Source organism: Muscardinus avellanarius, assembly GCF_963383645.1.
Source record: "Muscardinus avellanarius genome assembly, chromosome: 16".
Taxonomy (NCBI): domain Eukaryota; kingdom Metazoa; phylum Chordata; class Mammalia; order Rodentia; family Gliridae; genus Muscardinus; species Muscardinus avellanarius.
The window spans coordinates 17,572,803-17,590,984 of record NC_137802.1 but is presented as its reverse complement, the minus strand read 5'-3'; the positions used below and the strand labels follow the sequence as shown (position 1 = coordinate 17,590,984).

Below are 18,182 nucleotides of genomic sequence, written 5' to 3'. Positions count from 1 at the left end.
CGCGCCCTGCCCCGGTACCAAAGCCCGGTCGGTACGGGGTGGGGACAGCCACGGGCCCAGCCGGCGCCTCTCTCCCGCCATCCCCTACCCCCAGCCCTTTACGCCGCTCTCCATGGAACTCTGCACATTTTGCAATAGGGGGAGGGATTTTTAAAATTGCATTCGCAAAGTTCAGTATAGGGGAAGGCTGGGGGGGAGGGAGATGGGGAGCAGGCCCCGCCCCCACCGCCCTTTGCAAATAAAAATCCAGTTGGGGGGGAGGAGCAGGAAGTGGCGGTGCGAGGGCTGCTGCACAGCGAGCAGAGCCGCGGTCCGGACGGCAGCGCGCGCCCGAGCTCTCGCCTTCGCCCGCCGCCCGCCCGCGCCCCGCAGCCGCGCCGAGAGAGCCCCAGCACCGCGCCATGGCCGGGTGGAACGCCTACATCGACAACCTCATGGCGGACGGGACCTGTCAGGACGCGGCCATCGTGGGCTACAAGGACTCGCCCTCCGTCTGGGCCGCCGTCCCCGGGAAGACCTTCGTCAACATCACGGTACTGCGCGGCCCGGGCGGCGGCGGGGCGGGCGCGGGCCAGGTGGGGCGCGGGCGCGGGCAGGGGCGCCAGGCGATGGCGGCCGCGCGAGCCGGCCCGGCCCCGCGCCCCGGGCGGCGGCGCCCATCCCGCCCGCCGCCCCGCTTTCCGCGACGGGGCGTTACATCCGGGGCACGGGCGGGGAGGGCGCGGCGGCCCACTTCCGCCTCGTCCAGGGCGGGGCGGCACGCGCGGCGGCTCACACCGGGCCGGGGCTGGCGGGCCGGGCCGCCCGCACGGCCCCGCCACCATTGTTCCCCATTGTGCGGCGGGCGCCCCGGCGCGTGGCGGCCGTCCCCGCCCGCCGCGGCTCCCTCGCCCCTCCCGGGGCCGTTAGAGCAGGCGAGGCCGCCACACACACCCCCAGCCCGGCACGTTGGCCTCGACATTCCTGAGGCCGGTCCCGGAAGTCCCCTCGCCCTCCCTTCCCGCCATCCGGCGGGGCCCGCAGCAGGGCAACTTTGTGGGAAGTTCTGAGATACTGTGAGCGAAGGAGTGAGAGATGACCGCTGCCGTCTCCACCACCCCCTGGCCACACTGCCCGGAAGTGGGGAGGGGGAGCGGAAGTTCGAAAGGGGGGAAGGGGATTTCCGGGCGGGAGGGGACCGGATATGGGGGTTTGGGGTGTAGGAGGGGGGAAGGCTCCCTGGGGTATCCAGCCCGAGAGGTGGCCTGCCGAGCGGAGCCCCTTGACCCCTTCAAAACTTTTCCAACTTTTCTGAAAAGCCCCCCCCCCCCCGGGGTCGGCTTCCTCATCTTGGGGCGTAGACACCTGGACCTAAACTCCAGGTTAGGTGGAGACCCAGGCGTCCGGGGCCCCTAATAACTCCTGCAGAACCTTTGACCAAATAAGGGCAAAGTTGTTTCTCCTGCCTCGCCCGCCCCCTCCCTTCCCCTCTCCGCTTCTGCTTTTCCTGAAGGAGAGCTCTGAGCATCCAAAGGCTCTCCATTCTATTTACAGGCTTTTGGCTCCTTATATTTTCTGCTTTGCTTTGTTATTAAATACCAAGTTCTGCCTCTCCGGAGGAATGGTAGCCTTTTCTACCATTAACGAGGTTTAAGGAACGTGGTCTTTTTCTGCACTGTCTTCCCACAGCACTGAGTCTCTCAGATTGCATCAAAGTGTAGTATGCAAAGCACTCCTCCCAGGGTACTAGCTCTGGAGAAGTAAAACACAGGTGAGTTCTTGGAGAGCAAAGTGGGAACGTCGGTGTACTAACTTCATGGGTGCTTGGTCTTCTTCTAGCCAGCTGAGGTTGGTGTCCTGGTTGGTAAAGACCGGTCAAGTTTTTTCGTAAACGGGCTGACACTCGGGGGCCAGAAATGTTCTGTGATCCGGGACTCGCTGCTGCAGGATGGGGAATTTACCATGGATCTACGTACCAAGAGCACCGGCGGAGCCCCCACCTTTAACATCACTGTCACCATGACTGCCAAGAGTGAGTTTTGGAGTCTTATCATTCCTCTGAGATCCTTCTGTTAGTCTGTGGCTGTGTGGTTTCCCAGTGTGAAAGGGGTCAGACCAGCATTATTCTGGTCTGCTGGATGCTGGAACCTTGAATAGTCCCTCCAATCCATAATTCCTCGTATGAAGTTAACTGCAGTGCCTCTAATTTTCTGCCTTGAGCATTTTCAGATTAGAGTAGGTAGATTGTTGGGATCCTAACTTAGCATTTGGCTTTAACTTTGGAGCTCTTTTGTTAGAGCTTGGAGGTGGCAGGCTCATCCACAGCCATTTTTGGTCTGACCTGATCATGAGGGAGACTGTCATCTATGAGCTTTTGACCCCTAAATTTCAGTCTGTTCCTCTCCAGCCATTAAGCTTGATTTTCCCCTTTGAAAAGCCCTATTGTTTCAGGGTGACTGACAGCCTGCCTGTGTGTGGGGGGTTGGGAGGGCTGAGGTTGGGTTACAGCCCCCAGGGCTGGACAGCTGCTGAACAGCTGGCTGAGGGGGTGGAATTGTGACACCTGGGTCCTAGCCTCCTTTCTCTTTCCTCCAGCGCTAGTCCTGCTGATGGGTAAAGAAGGTGTCCACGGTGGTTTGATCAACAAGAAATGTTATGAAATGGCCAGCCACCTGCGGCGTGCCCAGTACTGACCTCGTCTGTCCCATCCCTCCACCACTCCCCACAGCTTTTGCATCCCCTCCTTCCCATACACACACATACACCATTTTTATTTTTTGGGCCATTACCCCATATCCCTTATTGCTGCCAAAACCACATGGGCTGGGGCCGGGGCTGGATGGACCGATACCTCCCCCTTACCCAAACCCCTCCTGTGTGTGGTTGGAAAACTTTTTTGTTTTTTGGTTTTTTTTTTTTTTTTTTCTGAATAAAAAAGATTCTACTAACAAGGTGCTGTGTGATTTGAGCTTAGGTATCCAGATGGGGGAAAGACTGATCTGCTACTGCCTCTCCTGGCTGTGGTGTAACAAAATCCAGTTGTCTGCATTTCTTGCCTGTGTCAGACTGAATCCTCCCTGTTCCTTCCATTTTTATGCTCTACCCCACATACGGGACTAAGCACTTGTATCAAGTGAAGCTGGCCTAGCCCCTCCACAGTGGTATTTCTAGGCCAAGGTCCTCCAATGTACTAGTTGTTTGAATTGGTAGGTAATGGAATAGGGCCATCCAGACTAGCTATGAGTCCAAGCCTGCGGGCAAGGCAGGGCCAGTTGAGTCATCCTCATGTGTAGGTGGGGCTCCCATCTGACTCACTGCGAGCCCTCGCCGGGCTGTCCCCGTGACCAGGTTAGTGTGTTTCAGGGCTCTCCTGCCCCTTCATGACAGAAAAAAAGGTGATTTTCCCAATGGATTTTCTTTTTAAACTGAAAAGACCTTGACCTTTTTTAGTCCACAAAAACAATTTTATTAACCCAAGAAATGAAGGCCCAGTCCCTTTGGCCCTCCCCCACTACCGCCCCTCAAAAGGACGGGGATGGGTAAGCGAAACTTGGAGTAGAAATGCCCCATCCCTCAGTTTAGACAGGAGAGGGAGGGAGGATGAGGGCCTGTGCAAAAAGGTCACCAGAGTACTGGGTGCAGTGAAGTACTAGACCAGGATGCTGGGTGAGGAGGAAGGAGAAGGCAGGGGATCTGTTGAGGGTCCAGGAAAAACAGGTGGGGCTGGGGCTAGGGAGCCAAAGGAGGTGGGCAGCACGGGGCTGGAGCCCAGGAGGGGCGTCCGTTCTGAGGCAGGGTGGTCCCTTGGCTCCCCTTCCTCATCACCCTCTTGCCCCTGAGTTTCTTCCTCCTGGTCCTCATCCCCAGGACCCCGATGAACAGGCTGCTTGCAGATGGGGCAGGTCTTCCGGGTCTGAGTGAGCCAGGGGTCCACACAGCGGCTGTGATAGGCTACAGGGAGGAATGAGGTGAAACACCTGAAGCCTGCTGGTGGAGCAGGGCCAGGGCCTGGGTAGCAAGGGCCTCACCATGAGCACAGGGAAGTACTCGCAGCTTATCCCCATCCTCGTATTCATCCAGGCAAATGGCGCAGACATCGTATTGGTCTCCTGGGGGACAAAGGGGAGTCCAGTTTTCAATAAGCCCTTCTGAAACAGGCCCACAAGAACCCTGGGAAGCCTGTAGAAGAACTAAACCCTGCAAAAAGTATTTTCCCTATGCCGGGCATGGTGGCACACCAAGTTTGTAATCTCAGTGCTTGGGAGGTTGCAGGTTCACAGCCAGCCTCAGCTACTTAGGCCCTCTTCAACTGAGACCCTGTTTCAAAATAAAGAACAAAAAATAGGGCTGGGGGGGTGTAGCTCAGAAGTAGAATGCCCCTGGGTTCCACCCCAGTGCCACAAAAATCATTTTCCCTGGCTCTATATAACTAGCGTTAAGAACTACGGTAGTCGCCGGGCGTGGTGGTGCACGCTTGTAATCTCAGGATTCAGGAGGCTGACACCAGAGGATCGTGTTTCGCAGACAGCCTCAGCTACTTAGGCCCTCCGCAACTTAGACCCTGTTTCAAAATAAAGAATGAAGGCTAAGGTCAAGGCAGAACATGAACGAATGTGGGGCTGGAGAGAACAAGCAAAAAGCAGCAGAGGTAAGAAGGGAAGTGGGTTTGGGGGGAGGTGTGAGGGTGGGGAGACACACTAGGAGGAACGGAAATGGGGGTAGGGCTTCCTTCTATAGCCTTATACGGGAACTGGAGGCTCCAGGGCCCAAAGATACAGGTTTGCCTGTTTTCCTCCTCAGACTGACTCGTCCCACTCCTTCCCCCAACCCCTATACACAAGGGTCTGCCTCCACTCTTTCCAACTATTTTTTTTATTGCATTGGGGATTGAACCCAGGGGCATTTTACCTCTGTGCTATATCCCCAACCCTATTTTTATTTGGAAGCAGGATCTCATTAAGTTACAAAGGGCTTCACTAAATTGCTGAGGTTGGCCTCGAACCTGCAATCCTCTTGTCTTAGCCTCCCAAGTACTGTGATTACAAGCCTGTGCCACTACACCCGGCCCCAACTATTTTAATCATCTTTGCTTTCCATCCCCTGCTGTATGTCTTCTGCCCTCATTGTATATGTGGGTAGATGGTATCTGGGTCTGACATCTCACTGCCTTTGTTGTAGCCTTTATCTCCTGGGGCAAAACTCCTTTGGAACCAAGTTAGCTAACGAAAGGCCCTCCTCCTCCCCTATACCCTCACCCTTCTGATAGTCATGGGTAGGAATCTGCTTCAGTTGCTCTTTGGTAAGTCGATTCCGCTGGAGCCGTTTCCGGTGCTGGACACAACGAACTATCTGGTGGGGGAAAGAGTAGATGGACCAGATTTAGGGAACAAAACTGGACATCGGAACACAAACCGCCCCGTCTCCAGATACAGTCTGGTCTTATAAGTAACAGCTTCTACCATCAGGTTCCTGGGGCTACTCACCATTACTGCTCCCATGGCCAAAACCAGCAGTCCTACAATCCCAGTGAAAGGAATGAGGTAATAGCCCAGGGGGAAGCTATTATCTGGAACCAGGAGTACCTGAGCCCTGAGGAAAGGAAGACAGGCCTGAGCGCAAACACAGAGACCAAGTAACTGGCTCGCAACAAGGCCCAGGGGTGGGGAAGGAAGGAGGAGCTGAGGCTGAGTGGATGGGGCAGTGGGCGACCCGAGCTCCAGGAGGGGACGGGACTAAGGGAGGAGAGGGAGGCACACGTCCTACCCCTTCTCGTAGACAAAGAGGGCACGCAGGTACTCAGCGCTTCTCTCCCCAATAAACACTGACGGGATCCAGATCTGCTGCTGGATTTCCTCTGCAGGGATCAGGAAGGAACAGCCAGAACTCAACCTTCCACTCAAATTCTTTGGGAACCCTGGCGTTTGACACTTTTGCCCCATCCACTCAAAGGACTGGCTTCTTTTTCCTGTCTTCAGCCCTCCAACTATTAGAGCTCTAGCCCAGCTGCCCAGACCCCCCAAGCTTACCACTATTCCACACCATGTTCAGAAGTTCATTGGAATTCACATTGTGTACCACAGCTGCAGCATACCCAGCCTTCTGGGCATTTAGGACCTGGGGGGACAAGGCAGGGATAAGGAGCCATTGCTTCTCTTCACTCCTGGTGCCTTTGCTTTCTACCCCTCCCAGCTCCCAGTCCACATTCAGCAACCTTGAGGTCAAAGTTGCAGTCGAATCTTCGTAGCAGTGCAATAAAGACTGACCCGTTGACCGGGGCTGGGGGTGGTGGGGCAATGGGGCTGCAGGCATTTTCCGGGTGAGCCTCCACAAGGAACCCCTGGAGGACAGAAGCAGAAACATACTTCTCAGGTCCTGCTTCCCACAGGGCCAATCAAGCACACTGCCCCGCCCCCACCGTGTGCTATGTGTCCTCTTTCCTCACTTCCTCCTCATTCCTGGGGTTGGAACAGCCCACTCAAGTCAGAAGTCCACATCTCAGTCTCCTGCAGATGCAATCACAACAAACAGCATCCCTCTTCGTCCCAGATGACTAGCCTGTATCCCATCTTCCACACGGCCTTCTACCTGCCAGTTTCCCTGATTGTAATCAATTCTCATCCATGTCACTTTCTCAAGTTGTTTTACATTTCCCTCAGAGAACATACTTACTTCTCTTCAGCTTCCCAAGCACCTATCTCTCAAATAACTCTGACACCTATGGCCCAATGGAGTTCCTGATGACAGTATTTGCGATACAGTACTATAGAATTCCTTCTCTAATTGTCACTATATGCCGGGTGTGTTGGTGCACACTTGTAATCCCAGCATTCGGGAGGCTGAAACCTGGAGGATAGTGGTTCACAGACCGCCTCAGCTACTTAGTGAAGCCCTTTGCAACTCAGTGAGACCCTGTTTCAAAATAAAGAATAAAAAATTGGGCAGGGGGTGTAGCTCAGAGGTCAAATGCCTCTGGGTTCCAGCCCCAGCCCCGCAAAAAAAAAAAAAAAAAGTCACTATAAACCTTAAATTCTTTTTTATTTTTATTTTTGTGGTACTGGGAACTGAACCCAAGGACATTCTACCTCCAAGCTACACCCCCAGCCCTATTTACTTTTTTTTTTTTTTTTTTGCAATACTGGGGATGGAACCTAAAGGCATTCTACCTCCGAGCTCACCCTCACCCTATTTTTATTCTTTATTTTGAAATAGGGTCTCACTGAGTTGCAAAGGGCCTCACTAAGTAGCTGAGGCTTTCTGCGAACCCTGATCGGCCTGTTTCAGCCTCCCGAATGCTGGGATGACAAGCGTGCGCCACCGCGCCTGGGCCCTATTATACTTGTATTTTGAAACAAGGTCTCCCTAGGTTGATGAGCATCTCACTGCTTGCTGAGGCTGTATCGGAACCTAAAATCCTCCTGTCTCAGCCTTCCAAGGACTGGGATTACAAGCATGTGCCTCCATGCCCAGCAGTTATATATATTTGGTACTGGGGACTGAATCCAGGGACATTCTACCTCTGAGCTACACCCTCAACCCTATTTTATTTTTTTATTTTGAAATGGGGTCTCAAAAGCCAGGCATGGTGGCACACACTTGTAATCCCAGTACTTGGGAGGCTGAGACAGGAGGATCACAGGTTCACGGTCAGCCTCAGCTACTTAGTGAGGCTTTCTGCAACTCAGTGAGACCCTGTTTCAAAATAAAGAATAAAAAGTAGGACCGGGGGTGTAGGGTTCCATCCCTACTCTGGAAAAAAAAAAAAAAAAAAAAAAAGCGGGGGGTCTTTACTAAGTTGCTGAGGTTGGCCACAAACCTGTGATCCTCCTGTCTAAGCCTCCTACGTACTGGGATTACAAGAATGTACCACCGCACCTGACGATAATTTCTATTACTATTCTATTTCACAGTAAAATAAACTAAGCCTCGGATAAGTATGCTGTCCATGGCCATACAACCCAGATAAGCACAACTTCCCCCTGCTGTGTGTATATGTATTGCTGAGATACGGGGATTGAACCCAGGGACATTCTACCTCTGAGCTACATCTCTAGCCCTATTTTATTTTTAATTTTCCAAGTTCCTGAGGCTGGCTTCCAACTCATGATCTTCCTGTCTCAGCCTCCCCAGTACTGGGATTATAGGGGTATGTCACAGTACCTGGCTGTGTGTGTGTGTGTGTGTGTGTGTGAACTGTGGATTGAATACAGACGCATTCTACCTCCAAACCAAATCCCTATCCCTTTTTGTTTTTTGTTCTTGGGATAGGCTCTCACTGGACTGCTGAGTCTGGCTATGTACTGAGGCTGTCCCAAAACCTGCGATTCTCCTGTCTCAGCTTCCCCAACCCCACCTCCCACACTAGGATTACAGGCATGTATCACTACGCCAGGCTTCATCCTGCGTTTTTATCTTAGTCCACTTTTATTCTCCTTCATAAACTTGGAGGTATATGGGCAGGCACTTTGTCTTCTACCTCTAGATTTTGGATTCCACACTAGACATGCTCATGCACTTAGTTCTTGACTCTTCACACCCTCAGTTTCACCCAGGACATGGCTCCTCAACCCCTGCCCAGGATTGAGGATATAGAAAAATGGGAAAAATCACCTGGAGTCCCTCCTGGCCCAGCGTAGCCCCAAACAGAGCTGGAAGGTCTGCAAAGTCCATACTGGCATTGTGTTCCGAGGTCTGCAGACAAAAAAGGTCCATGTTCCCCTTCGGCCCGCAACCCCTTCCCTCAGGGCCCTGCCCGCAACCTGCCCCTCAGACTCACCGCTCGAATGAGCCCCCGGATAGGGGCCGCTCCCCACAGCACAGTGGCCACAACCACAGGAAGCGGGAAGGCCGCAGGGTGCATGGCAGCGGGAGGGGAAAGGCTGAGTTGGTCGTGTCCTGGTAGCAGGAGCAGAAGCGAAGTTCTGCGCCCTCCGTGCCTCTCCTTCAGGATCCCAGGGGTCCAACCACCCCCAGGGCCCACTTCTCAACTACATGGGGGCGCCAGGGAAGGAATCCCGACTCGGGGAGTGAGATGGCCAACCTGTTGGGTGGAGCTGGAAGGGGGACACTAACTATCCCTTTTTAGTATAGAGATAAAACGGGAAAAAGAACAGAGGCAAACACAGGTGACAGAAAAACTTCTGGAAGGGTGGGGGAGCTCAGGAGGTGGGACTTCCGGCCAGGTGGGCTGTCTTCCTAGCTCCTGGAAAAGGGTTTCCGGCAAGGAAAGTCAGGCCGCTGCCGGCACTGGATGCTCAAGATGAAGGACTTCCGGTCCTAAAAGGCCAGTTAAGGAAAATGTTAGAGATGGAGAGAGTGCCTGCGGAGATGGAGGGAGCACCAATGATCAGAACGCGATCTAAGCGTTTCCTTTGAGCACCCGAGACTACCCCTGGAGCTGCCCTGTTTACAAACCTCCCGTACCTTCGGCCGCTGCCGCCGTACCTGCAAATCTCGCGAGAGTCCTCTCCCTCCTCTCTGCCCCGCCGCTGAAAGCTTGCTCTACCTATCGCGAGACGAGTCCGCCCTCGGCCTCGCCCGAGTCGCTGGCTCTCGCGAGACATTCAAACAAACTCGTTCCTATTTTCCCGCGATTCCAATTCGATGAAGACTGCGCCTATTAGCTGGCTTCCTAAGGCAGCCACGCCCCTTTGCCACTCGCATCCTTCACGCTCCTCCTTCCGCCCCGCCTTTCCCGGCCGCCTTTGCGCCGCGCGCCTGCGCCTGCGCCTGCGCCCGCGCCAGCTTCCAGCTGGTGCCGGTGCTGGACCTGGGAGCCGGAGGGGCGTGCGCGCGCCCTCGCCCTGTTGCGCGCTTGGTGTCACCTTGGGCGCGAGCGGGGCCGCGCGCGCGCTCGAGACCCGGAGCTGAGGGCCACTGAGTGGCGATGGCGGCGACGGCGAGTCCCGGGGCCGGTGGGATGGACGGGAAGCCCCGTACCTCCCCTAAGTCTGTCAAGTTCCTGTTTGGGGGCCTGGCCGGGTAAGCTCAGGCCCGGATGGGAAAGGAGGAGGAAGGGACGGGCGCAAGGATCAGGGCCCGGTTCATCTCTGGATCTGTTACAGTGAACTCAGTGTGCGCGGGGGTCAGCCTGAGCCCCAGACGATTGCGAAGTCCTTGATGGACTGCCAGGATCTTTTCATGCTTTGCAGAGTCCCTAATGGGCTGCATGAGGGGTCCGTGCACGACCTTTGCTGGGCCACCTGAGTTTCCCAGCTCACTGCTTGGCTCTGCCTAGCTTTATGGGGTTCCAGATTATCATAGGCTCTCTACAGGACTACTTGGAGTCCCAAGTCATGGCTGCCCCCCTCCTCTCTTTCCTGGGCCAGATTGCATGCCGTCCCAACTCACTGCTTCGACCCCATGGAGCTGCCTGGAGCACTTTGGTTGCATGCCCCTACTGGACAACTGTACTTTTCAGACATTACTCTTGGTGTACACACGCTCTCATAAACATGCCCACCAGCCTCCTGAATCCTTAGCCACATCGCAGGCCCTGACCTTTGTAACTCCTTGCTGCCAGACTGCAGTAGGCATTAATAGATCTGGGACACCTGACCCTTGGTTTCACGCCTGCCTTCCCCCAGGATGGGAGCTACAGTTTTTGTACAGCCCTTGGACCTGGTGAAGAACCGGATGCAGCTGAGTGGGGAAGGGGCCAAGACAAGAGAGTACAAAACCAGCTTCCATGCCCTCACCAGCATCCTGAAGACAGAAGGGCTGAAGGGCATTTACACTGGGTACTGGGGCCTCGGGTTGGGGGAAGGGTGTGGGTTGGCTGGTTTAAACCTTGGCCTGATGCACTGACCCTTTTGCTTTGTAGGCTGTCAGCTGGTCTGCTGCGCCAGGCCACCTACACCACTACTCGCCTTGGCATCTATACGGTGTTGTTTGAGCGCCTGACTGGGGCTGATGGTACACCTCCTGGCTTTCTGCTGAAGGCCCTGATTGGCATGACCGCAGGCGCAACTGGTGCATTTGTGGGAACACCAGCTGAGGTGGCGCTTATCCGTATGACTGCTGATGGTCGGTGAGTTCCAGGTCTGAGCCTACCCCATCCCCATTCCTGGAATCTAGAATAGGAGGACCAGTTTTTGGTTTTGGTTTTTTTTTTTTTTTTTTTTTTTTTAATTCCCAGATTTGGAGCAGAGCACTTGTTTGCTCAGGCTCCCACTCTTTGATCCCGTGGATTCTCCTGATCTTAGCCTCTCCCTACCTTCCTACCAGGCTTCCAGCTGACCAGCGCCGTGGGTACAAAAACGTGTTTAATGCCCTGGTTCGAATCGCGAAGGAAGAGGGAGTCCCCACGCTGTGGCGGGTGAGAAAGGGGCTGGAGAGTTGAGGGAGGTGGGGTCAGGTCCCGAGCATTTCTGACTTTCATCTCTATCCCATGCAGGGCTGTATCCCTACCATGGCTCGAGCTGTCGTCGTCAATGCTGCCCAGCTCGCCTCCTACTCTCAGTCGAAGCAGTTTCTACTCGATTCAGGTAACACTCACAGCTGGGCTTCTGCGTCCAGCCTGGCTAGACCATCTTTAAGCTGACTGTGGCCCTCTGCTGCCCCCACCCTCTCCAGGCTACTTCTCTGACAATATCCTGTGCCACTTCTGTGCCAGTATGATCAGTGGCCTTGTCACCACTGCCGCCTCCATGCCCGTGGACATTGTCAAGACCAGGTAGGTGTGTACACCTAGGCCTGGAGGGGCGTGGGGGAGGGATCTCTTTCTGACTCTTAAACGCCTCCGCTTTTTCCTTCTTCTCTCTTTCTATTTTCGGTGGTCCTAGGGTATTGAACCCAGGGCCTCATTCATGCTAGGCAAGCACTCAGCCACTGAACTGCATCCTCAGTCCCTGCTTCCTCTTTTTCAGGATCCAGAACATGCGAATGATTGATGGAAAGCCAGAATACAAGAACGGGCTGGTGAGGAATCAGGGCTGGGGACTTGGGCCAGAGCATCAGGTGCCCTGGGAAAGCTGGGGCGGGGGGGTGGCGCACACTTGTAATCCCAGGACTGGGAGGCTGGGACAGGGGGATTGCAGGTTTGAGGACAGCCTCAGCAAGTGGTGAGACTCATTAACCTAGCAAGACATTTCAAAATAAAAATAAAATAGTGCTGGGGGTGTATCTTGGAGGTAGACTGCCAGGACCAACCACAAAAAAGCTTCTCTGGGAAGGTTATGAAGGAAGCTGGGTAAAGGGGCAGGGTCCCAGAGGCCAGGTCCTAGCCCCATCACCCTTCTTTCCTGTCTGTCTGTCTAGGATGTGCTGATGAAGGTTGTCCGATATGAGGGCTTCTTCAGCCTATGGAAGGGCTTCACGCCGTACTATGCCCGCCTGGGCCCCCACACTGTCCTCACCTTCATCTTCTTGGAGCAGATGAACAAAGCCTACAAACGTCTCTTCCTCAGTGGCTGAGGTGGCAGGAGACCTGGAGCCGTGGCGCCTGGGCTCCCAGTCACCCATAGCTCCCACAGTCACTGCACCCCGGGGGGCTTGGACTCGCTGCCCCAGGCTCCTCTATTTATTTCCCCTCCGTAGTTCGGTTTCCTCCTTTGCGATAAAGGACGTTGGCCTGTTCTCCCCTCTGCCCCAGCTTGCCCTGCTTGGCTTGATTCTTATGAGCAGTCTGTTCCTGGCTATTCCTTCGAGGAGCTAGGAAACAGGATTTCTAGTCTCGGGTGTTAGTTTCAGGACACACAAGACAGAAGAGTTCCCTCACAAGTAGGGAAACCAAGGCAGGGCAGAGGTGACAGGAGAGAGCAGAAGCTGTCAAGATGGTCAAAGGGTCCGCAGTGGGAGGATGCGGTCCCCCCTCACTGAGGACTTAATCAATAAATTGGATTGATAACATCACCCCCAAATCTGGAGAGTTGTGGGAGTCAAGAGGGGGAGGAGCCTGGACAAAGAAGCTGATGCCCCTGGAGAACAGGAACTGAAGTTTTCAAGAAAAAATTATTTTAAAAAAGCACCGCTGGTTTTACGCAAACGCTGTGTAAATCAGTCATGGCGGCAGCACAGGGCAAAGAAACCAAAACTTCAGGCCCCGTGCGCCTCTTCCTGCCACTTGCCGGGGAACACAGCAGGTGCACAGATCATCTTGTGTTAATCCCCAGGAAGAGCCTCTGGGATCTGGTGACTGCTTTTGCCTCCTAAAGAGGGCGGGGATAAAGAGACTGAGTCAGACTTTTGTGGGCTGGGGGTGGATAAGCAGGCTTATGGAGGTGGGCACTGGAGCCAGACCCAAAGCTTGAGAAAAGGAAGGATGTTGGCCAGAGACCTGAGCTAGCTGGGGAGAGTGACTTCTTCATCCAATTCTCAAGAAGTGTGGTTCCAAACCAGGAATGGTGGTGGAGGCTGTAATCTGAGTGCTTGGGAGGCTAAGACTGGAGGATGGCAGATTTGAAGCTAGCTTCAACTACTTAGCAAGACCCTGTTTTTAAATAAAATAGGGCTGGAGGTGTAGCCTGGGGATAGAATGCCCCTAGGTTCAATCCCCAGCACCCCCCACCATACACACACACACACAAGTGTCCCAGCTGGGCATGGTGGCACACACTTATAACCCCTGTACTTGAGAGGCTGAGACAGGAGGATAGCATGTTCAAAGACAGCCTCAGCAACTTAGACCCTGTTTCAAAATAAAAATAAACAGCCAGGTACAGTGGTGAATGCTTGTAATCCAAATACTTTGGAGACTGAGACAGGAGGATTGCAGGTTTGTGGCCAGCCTTGGCAACTTAGTGAGGCCTTTCACAACTTATTGAGACCCTGTTTGGCCGGGCGTGGTGGTGCACGCTTGTAATCCCCACGCTAGGGAGGCGGAGACAGGAGGATCGCGCAGGTTCAAAGCCAGCCTCAGTTACTTAGTGAGGCTCTCGGCAACTTAGTGAGACCCTGTTTCCAAATAAAATATAAAATAGGTCTGGGAGTATATCCCGGAGGTAGAAAGCCTCTGGGTTCCATGGACCCCCAGTACCACTAAAAAAAAAAAAAGAGAGACCCTGTTTGAAAATAAAAGAATAAAATAGGACTGGGGTTGCAGCTCAGAAATAGAATGTCCCTGGGTTCCACCCCCAGTACAATGAAAAATCAAATGGACCTAACGTATAGCTCAGAGGTAGAATAATGCTGCTGGGTCCAATCCCCAGTAATGGGGGAGAAAGTGTGGTTTGTGGTCTACAAAGTCTCTTGGAGCAAGAGGTGCACAGGCAGGTCATGCTGGGTGGGGTGTGGAGGCCTGATGCCCACCCGCCGGGCCAGCGGATAGGCCAGCAGCAGGTCAGAGCTGACCCCTAGGTAGAACCTTGTCATAGCAAGGGGCTGCTATGCATCCTGGCTCCTGTGCCACTAACTCCCTTCTCTGCTCAGTCTTGGGCCTTGGTGGCTACTTGAGACATTTGAATCCTGGACCTTAAAGAGTTTCCAGTCCAGCAAGATGGCACGGTTTGGGAAGCAAGCTATAGCAATAGAGTATTGCAGGGTAGTTTGGAGCACTCGGCCCAGCCTAGGAGGAGAGGCGAGCACACAGTAGCAGTCAGACAGGTTGGGAGAGAGTGGGGCAGACCTGGTGTGAGGGCAAAGGTCAGGGGAGAAACATTTACTGGGGCAGGTGACCTGTGAGATGTTCGCAGTGGTTCAAGCACAGATGGTGAAGTGCGTAGGGAGAAGTCGGTGCAGGGAAGCATTGATTGCTGCGTTTCAGTTTGTCCTCCACCTGGGGAAGAGTTAAAAGCAGGAGAGAGACGCAGTCAGCTTCTCCAGTTAGGAAGATCCTTCCAGAACCATCAGGGGGCGGTCTCCATGGAGCCAGAAATATGGAGCATACATTCCCATTCTCTAAGCCCCAAGTCCTGGGTCAGGCTGAGTATGTCGAAATGAAGGGAAGGCCTCACTAGTATGGTTAGGGCATGGTGGCATCAATGGAACTCGGAGAAAGAAGACCCTCTTGCCTGCATCCTGTCTTGAGAACAGGAAACCTGAGACTTGTCAAGCCCACCGGGAAGACCTGCCAGGCCCACACCCTTCTTCTTTCTTACTGACCTGGAGGGTGAGGAGGCTGCAGGTGTGAGCAGGTATCCACCTTCGCCCTGGTACTGCAGGCTGCAGGCAGGCAGGCTTCAGCAATGCCCCTCCACTCCGGGGAGACTCACTGTCCCCTCCTGGAGCTCTTGCTCGAGGTGGCCTGGTGAGAGGCCACCCCTGCAGCAGAGGAGCCAGCTAGGCGGGGGAGGTGCCGGCTATGAGACTAGTGGTTTGTTGGTGAGTAGTTGAGACCTGGCTGGGACAGTTGGGATTTGGGGAATGCTTGTAACAGGTGTCCCAATCACTCTCCAAAAAAACCCAAAAAACTACACTTTGTTTTTGAAATTATTTTTATTATGCAAAGGATATGCAATGATGGTGGGAAACTATAAAATGCTAAGCAGAGAAAAAAATCTATAGTTATGACACCCAGTGCTCCCATCTCAATATGTCGCTTCCCAGATGTTCTTCTATGTGTGGGTACCCGTGGGAGCCAGGCACTGTTCTATTTGCTTTACTTAAACTTCCTCAAAGTAATGCAGGAACCCGGTGGCCGAGCAATTCCCCAACAACACAGGGAAATGTGACCCTCCCAACTCCATCGTCTCACACACCTCCCAATTGTGGGGCCCGGGATTGTGTGCCTAGATGCATAGAGGGGGCTTCGTATAAACGTAATTAAGAAGCCAGGCGTGGTGGCACACACTTGTAATCCCAGTACTTGGGAGGGCTGAGACGGGAGGATTGCAAGTTTGTGGCCACCCTCAGCTACTTAGGCCCTCCAAAACTTAGTGAGACCCTGTTCAAAATAAAGGCTAAAAAATAGGGCTGGGGTTCTAGCTTAGAGGTATAATGCTCCTGGCTTTAATCCCCAGTACCACAAGAAAAGGGGAAAAAGCAATTAAGACCTTTCCATGGTTCTGTGTGCCTTCCTTACCCGCTCCCAGCTAGATCCCAATAGGAGAACCCATCAGAGCCTCTCTCAAGGTGTCCCCGAAACCACTCACCTTCAGAGACTGTGGCCAGAGTACCTAATGCCCACCATGCCCAGCAGGTCCTGACCACGACCCTGACTCAGGGCTGAGGGCCGCCGTCCAGGTACCAGAGGCCCCACACGCCCGTTAGGCCGTATCCACAGGAAGAGGCTAGAACGAAAGGTAGGCAGGGACCCTTGGAGGAAGAGCAGCCACGCCCGAGGCACAATCACTTGTCTTCCCCTCTCCACCTCCAGCTGTGTGGTCTGGACATGTGGTTTCACATGCCAGATCTGGGTCAACAGTAGGATGAGGACCACACAGGCAAACAGGAGCCAGAGGAGAACCAAGATGTAGAAGCCCAGAGGGAGAAGACAGCAAAAGTCAAAGTCAAGAAAAGGGTCTCTGGAGCTTTCAAAATCCCATTGAGACTTCTCATGGGTCTTCATGATGCTAAGGAGGTCCCATGTGATGGGTTCTGAGGTAGTATGGAGTGAGGTGGATTCTGTGATAAAGAATGGTTCTTGGGTGGTCAAGTCTGTGGTGGGCTCTGGGGTGGTCGGGGTGGTGGTGGGCTCTGGGGTGGTTGAGGTTGGGGATTCTGGTGTGAGTAGGGTTGTGGTCAATTCTGGAGTGGTTGAGGTTGGGAGTTCTGGTCTGATTAGGGTTGTGGTAAGCTCTGGGGTTGTTGGGGTGGTGGGCTCTGGGGTGGTTGGGGTGGTGGTGGGCTCTGGGGCAGTTGAGGTTGGGGGTTCTGGTGTAAGTAGGGTGGTAGTGGGCTCTGGGGTGGTTGGGATCATGGTGGGTTTGGTGGTCGGGGTGGTGGTGGGTTTTGTGGTAGTTGGGATTGTGGTGGGTTCCGTAGTATGTTCTAGACTTGGGGAGAAGGTGGTGGATTCTATGCTTGTTGGGAATGTAGAGGAAGCTGGGATCTGTTTGGGTGGGAACGTGATTGGTTTCTTAGTGAATTCTTGGGTTGATGGCAAAGAAGGCGTTTGGCTGTTGAGAGAGGCAGTGGGCTCTTTGGTGAGTAGGCCCCTGTGGGTTGTATGCTCTTTGGTGTTGGTAGAGAACTTGACCACGGTCCTTGTGGCATGCACATTGTCGGGGGCCTCCAGATAATCATAGTCCTCGTCTTCCCCATCCCCAAGGGTGGGGCAGTCCTTCCCAAGGTAGGTGTACACAGGTACTTTGAACAAATTGGCACACTGCACACTGCTCACGTTGGGGGTCATAGCCTTGACATCTACACCTTCCTTCCACACGTAGACATTTTGGGTATTGTCCTGCAACCAGCGACGGAAATAGAGAATCTCACAGTCACACTGCCAGGAGTTGCCATGGAGAAAGGCAAAAGGCAGGAGGAGGTTCCCAAAGAAGCCTTTTGGTATCGTGTAGAGCCAGTTGCCTTGCAGGTAGAGTGTATCAAGCTCCTCCAGCCCCTCCAGGAGCCCGGGGGGCAGCTCGCCCAGGTTGTTGCTGGCCAGACTGAGCTTCTTCAGCTGGCGTGTGGGTGCCAGGATCCCCGGGGGCAGAGCTTTCAGCTTATTGTTTTGCAGGTAGAGCTCATGAAGTTGGCTGAGGCCACTCAGGGCACCAGGAGACAACGAGGCCAACTGGTTGAAGGAGACGTCCAGGGTGCTGAGCGCCGGCAGGGCCCGCCCGAGCGAGGGCAGGCTCTTTAGCTTATTGTGGGACAGATCCAGGGTCTCCAGCAGTGGCAAGGTCGCGTCAGTCTTCAGGCTGGTCAGCCCATTTCCGTCCAGGTACAGCTGAGTGAGCTGAGTGAAGGGCGCCAGCGAGGCTGTGGAGAAGGTGACCAGGCGGTTCTCTCCCAGGTGGAGGATGGCTGTGTCTGCTGGCAGGTCCGCAGGCAGCCCAGTCAGGTTCCGCTTATCACAGTTCACCTCCACCTGGCCGGCCACTGTGGAGACGTCACAGATGGGATGGGCATGTAAGCGGCGTGGCAGCAGGAGCAGCAGGAGGAAGAGAGGCATGGGGCCTGTGGACAAGGGGAGCTTGATGGACACCCCGCCAGCCCACACCATCCCCCCACCCGGGCCTCAGCCCTGTAGCTCCTAAGATCCCTTCCAGAAGCCCAGCTGCCATGCCCCCACTCCCCTCCTCCCCTCTACTGACTGACTTATTTATTTTGTGTGGTATTGGGCAATGAACCCAGGGGTGTTTTACCTCTGAACTACAACCCTTGTC

At 54.3% G+C, this 18,182-nt stretch overlaps 4 protein-coding genes across 8 annotated transcripts; 2 read left to right on the top strand and 2 right to left on the bottom strand.

Moving 5' to 3' along the window:
• Window positions 1-393: 393 nt before the first annotated feature.
• Window positions 394-2,791, top strand: PFN1 (profilin 1). Its single transcript, XM_080713271.1, has 3 exons — window positions 394-533; window positions 1,819-2,011; window positions 2,575-2,791. Exons 1-3 carry the CDS (start codon window positions 402-404, stop codon window positions 2,670-2,672), a joined length of 423 nt encoding a protein of 140 aa, XP_080569397.1. The 5' UTR covers window positions 394-401; the 3' UTR covers window positions 2,673-2,791.
• An 837-nt stretch (window positions 2,792-3,628) lies between these two features.
• Window positions 3,629-8,836, bottom strand: RNF167 (ring finger protein 167; the record flags this gene model as incomplete). Of its 3 annotated transcripts, none has more annotated exons than XM_080713182.1 (9): window positions 3,629-3,930; window positions 4,008-4,088; window positions 5,235-5,328; window positions 5,463-5,568; window positions 5,743-5,833; window positions 6,006-6,093; window positions 6,191-6,316; window positions 8,587-8,667; window positions 8,753-8,836. In XM_080713182.1, 9 exons carry the CDS (start codon window positions 8,834-8,836, stop codon window positions 3,629-3,631), a joined length of 1,053 nt encoding a protein of 350 aa, XP_080569308.1. The 3 variants fall into 3 exon arrangements, with proteins under 3 accessions (XP_080569308.1, XP_080569309.1, XP_080569310.1); XM_080713183.1 differs by having other exon boundaries at window positions 4,008-4,085; XM_080713184.1 differs by lacking the exon at window positions 6,191-6,316.
• Window positions 8,837-9,862: 1,026 nt separating this feature from the next.
• SLC25A11 (solute carrier family 25 member 11) lies at window positions 9,863-12,455 on the top strand (the record flags this gene model as incomplete). Of its 3 annotated transcripts, none has more annotated exons than XM_080712905.1 (8): window positions 9,863-9,924; window positions 10,563-10,715; window positions 10,799-11,005; window positions 11,203-11,293; window positions 11,372-11,462; window positions 11,551-11,650; window positions 11,844-11,895; window positions 12,235-12,455. In XM_080712905.1, 8 exons carry the CDS (start codon window positions 9,863-9,865, stop codon window positions 12,388-12,390), a joined length of 912 nt encoding a protein of 303 aa, XP_080569031.1. In that variant the 3' UTR covers window positions 12,391-12,455. The 3 variants fall into 3 exon arrangements, with proteins under 3 accessions (XP_080569031.1, XP_080569030.1, XP_080569032.1); XM_080712904.1 differs by having other exon boundaries at window positions 9,863-9,957; XM_080712906.1 differs by lacking the exon at window positions 10,563-10,715 and having other exon boundaries at window positions 9,863-9,957.
• Window positions 12,456-16,006: 3,551 nt separating this feature from the next.
• Window positions 16,007-17,968, bottom strand: GP1BA (glycoprotein Ib platelet subunit alpha; the record flags this gene model as incomplete). Its single annotated transcript, XM_080712671.1, has 1 exon — window positions 16,007-17,968. One exon carries the CDS (start codon window positions 17,966-17,968, stop codon window positions 16,007-16,009), a length of 1,962 nt encoding a protein of 653 aa, XP_080568797.1.
• Window positions 17,969-18,182: the final 214 nt, after the last annotated feature.

Coding starts and splice junctions, on each gene's coding strand:
- PFN1 (XM_080713271.1), top strand. CDS start 402: ATGGCCGGGTGGAACGCCTACATCGACAACCTCATGGCGGACGGGACC. Junction 534..1,818: donor AGACCTTCGTCAACATCACG/GTACTGCGCGGC, acceptor GTCTTCTTCTAG/CCAGCTGAGGTTGGTGTCCT. Junction 2,012..2,574: donor TGTCACCATGACTGCCAAGA/GTGAGTTTTGGA, acceptor TCTTTCCTCCAG/CGCTAGTCCTGCTGATGGGT.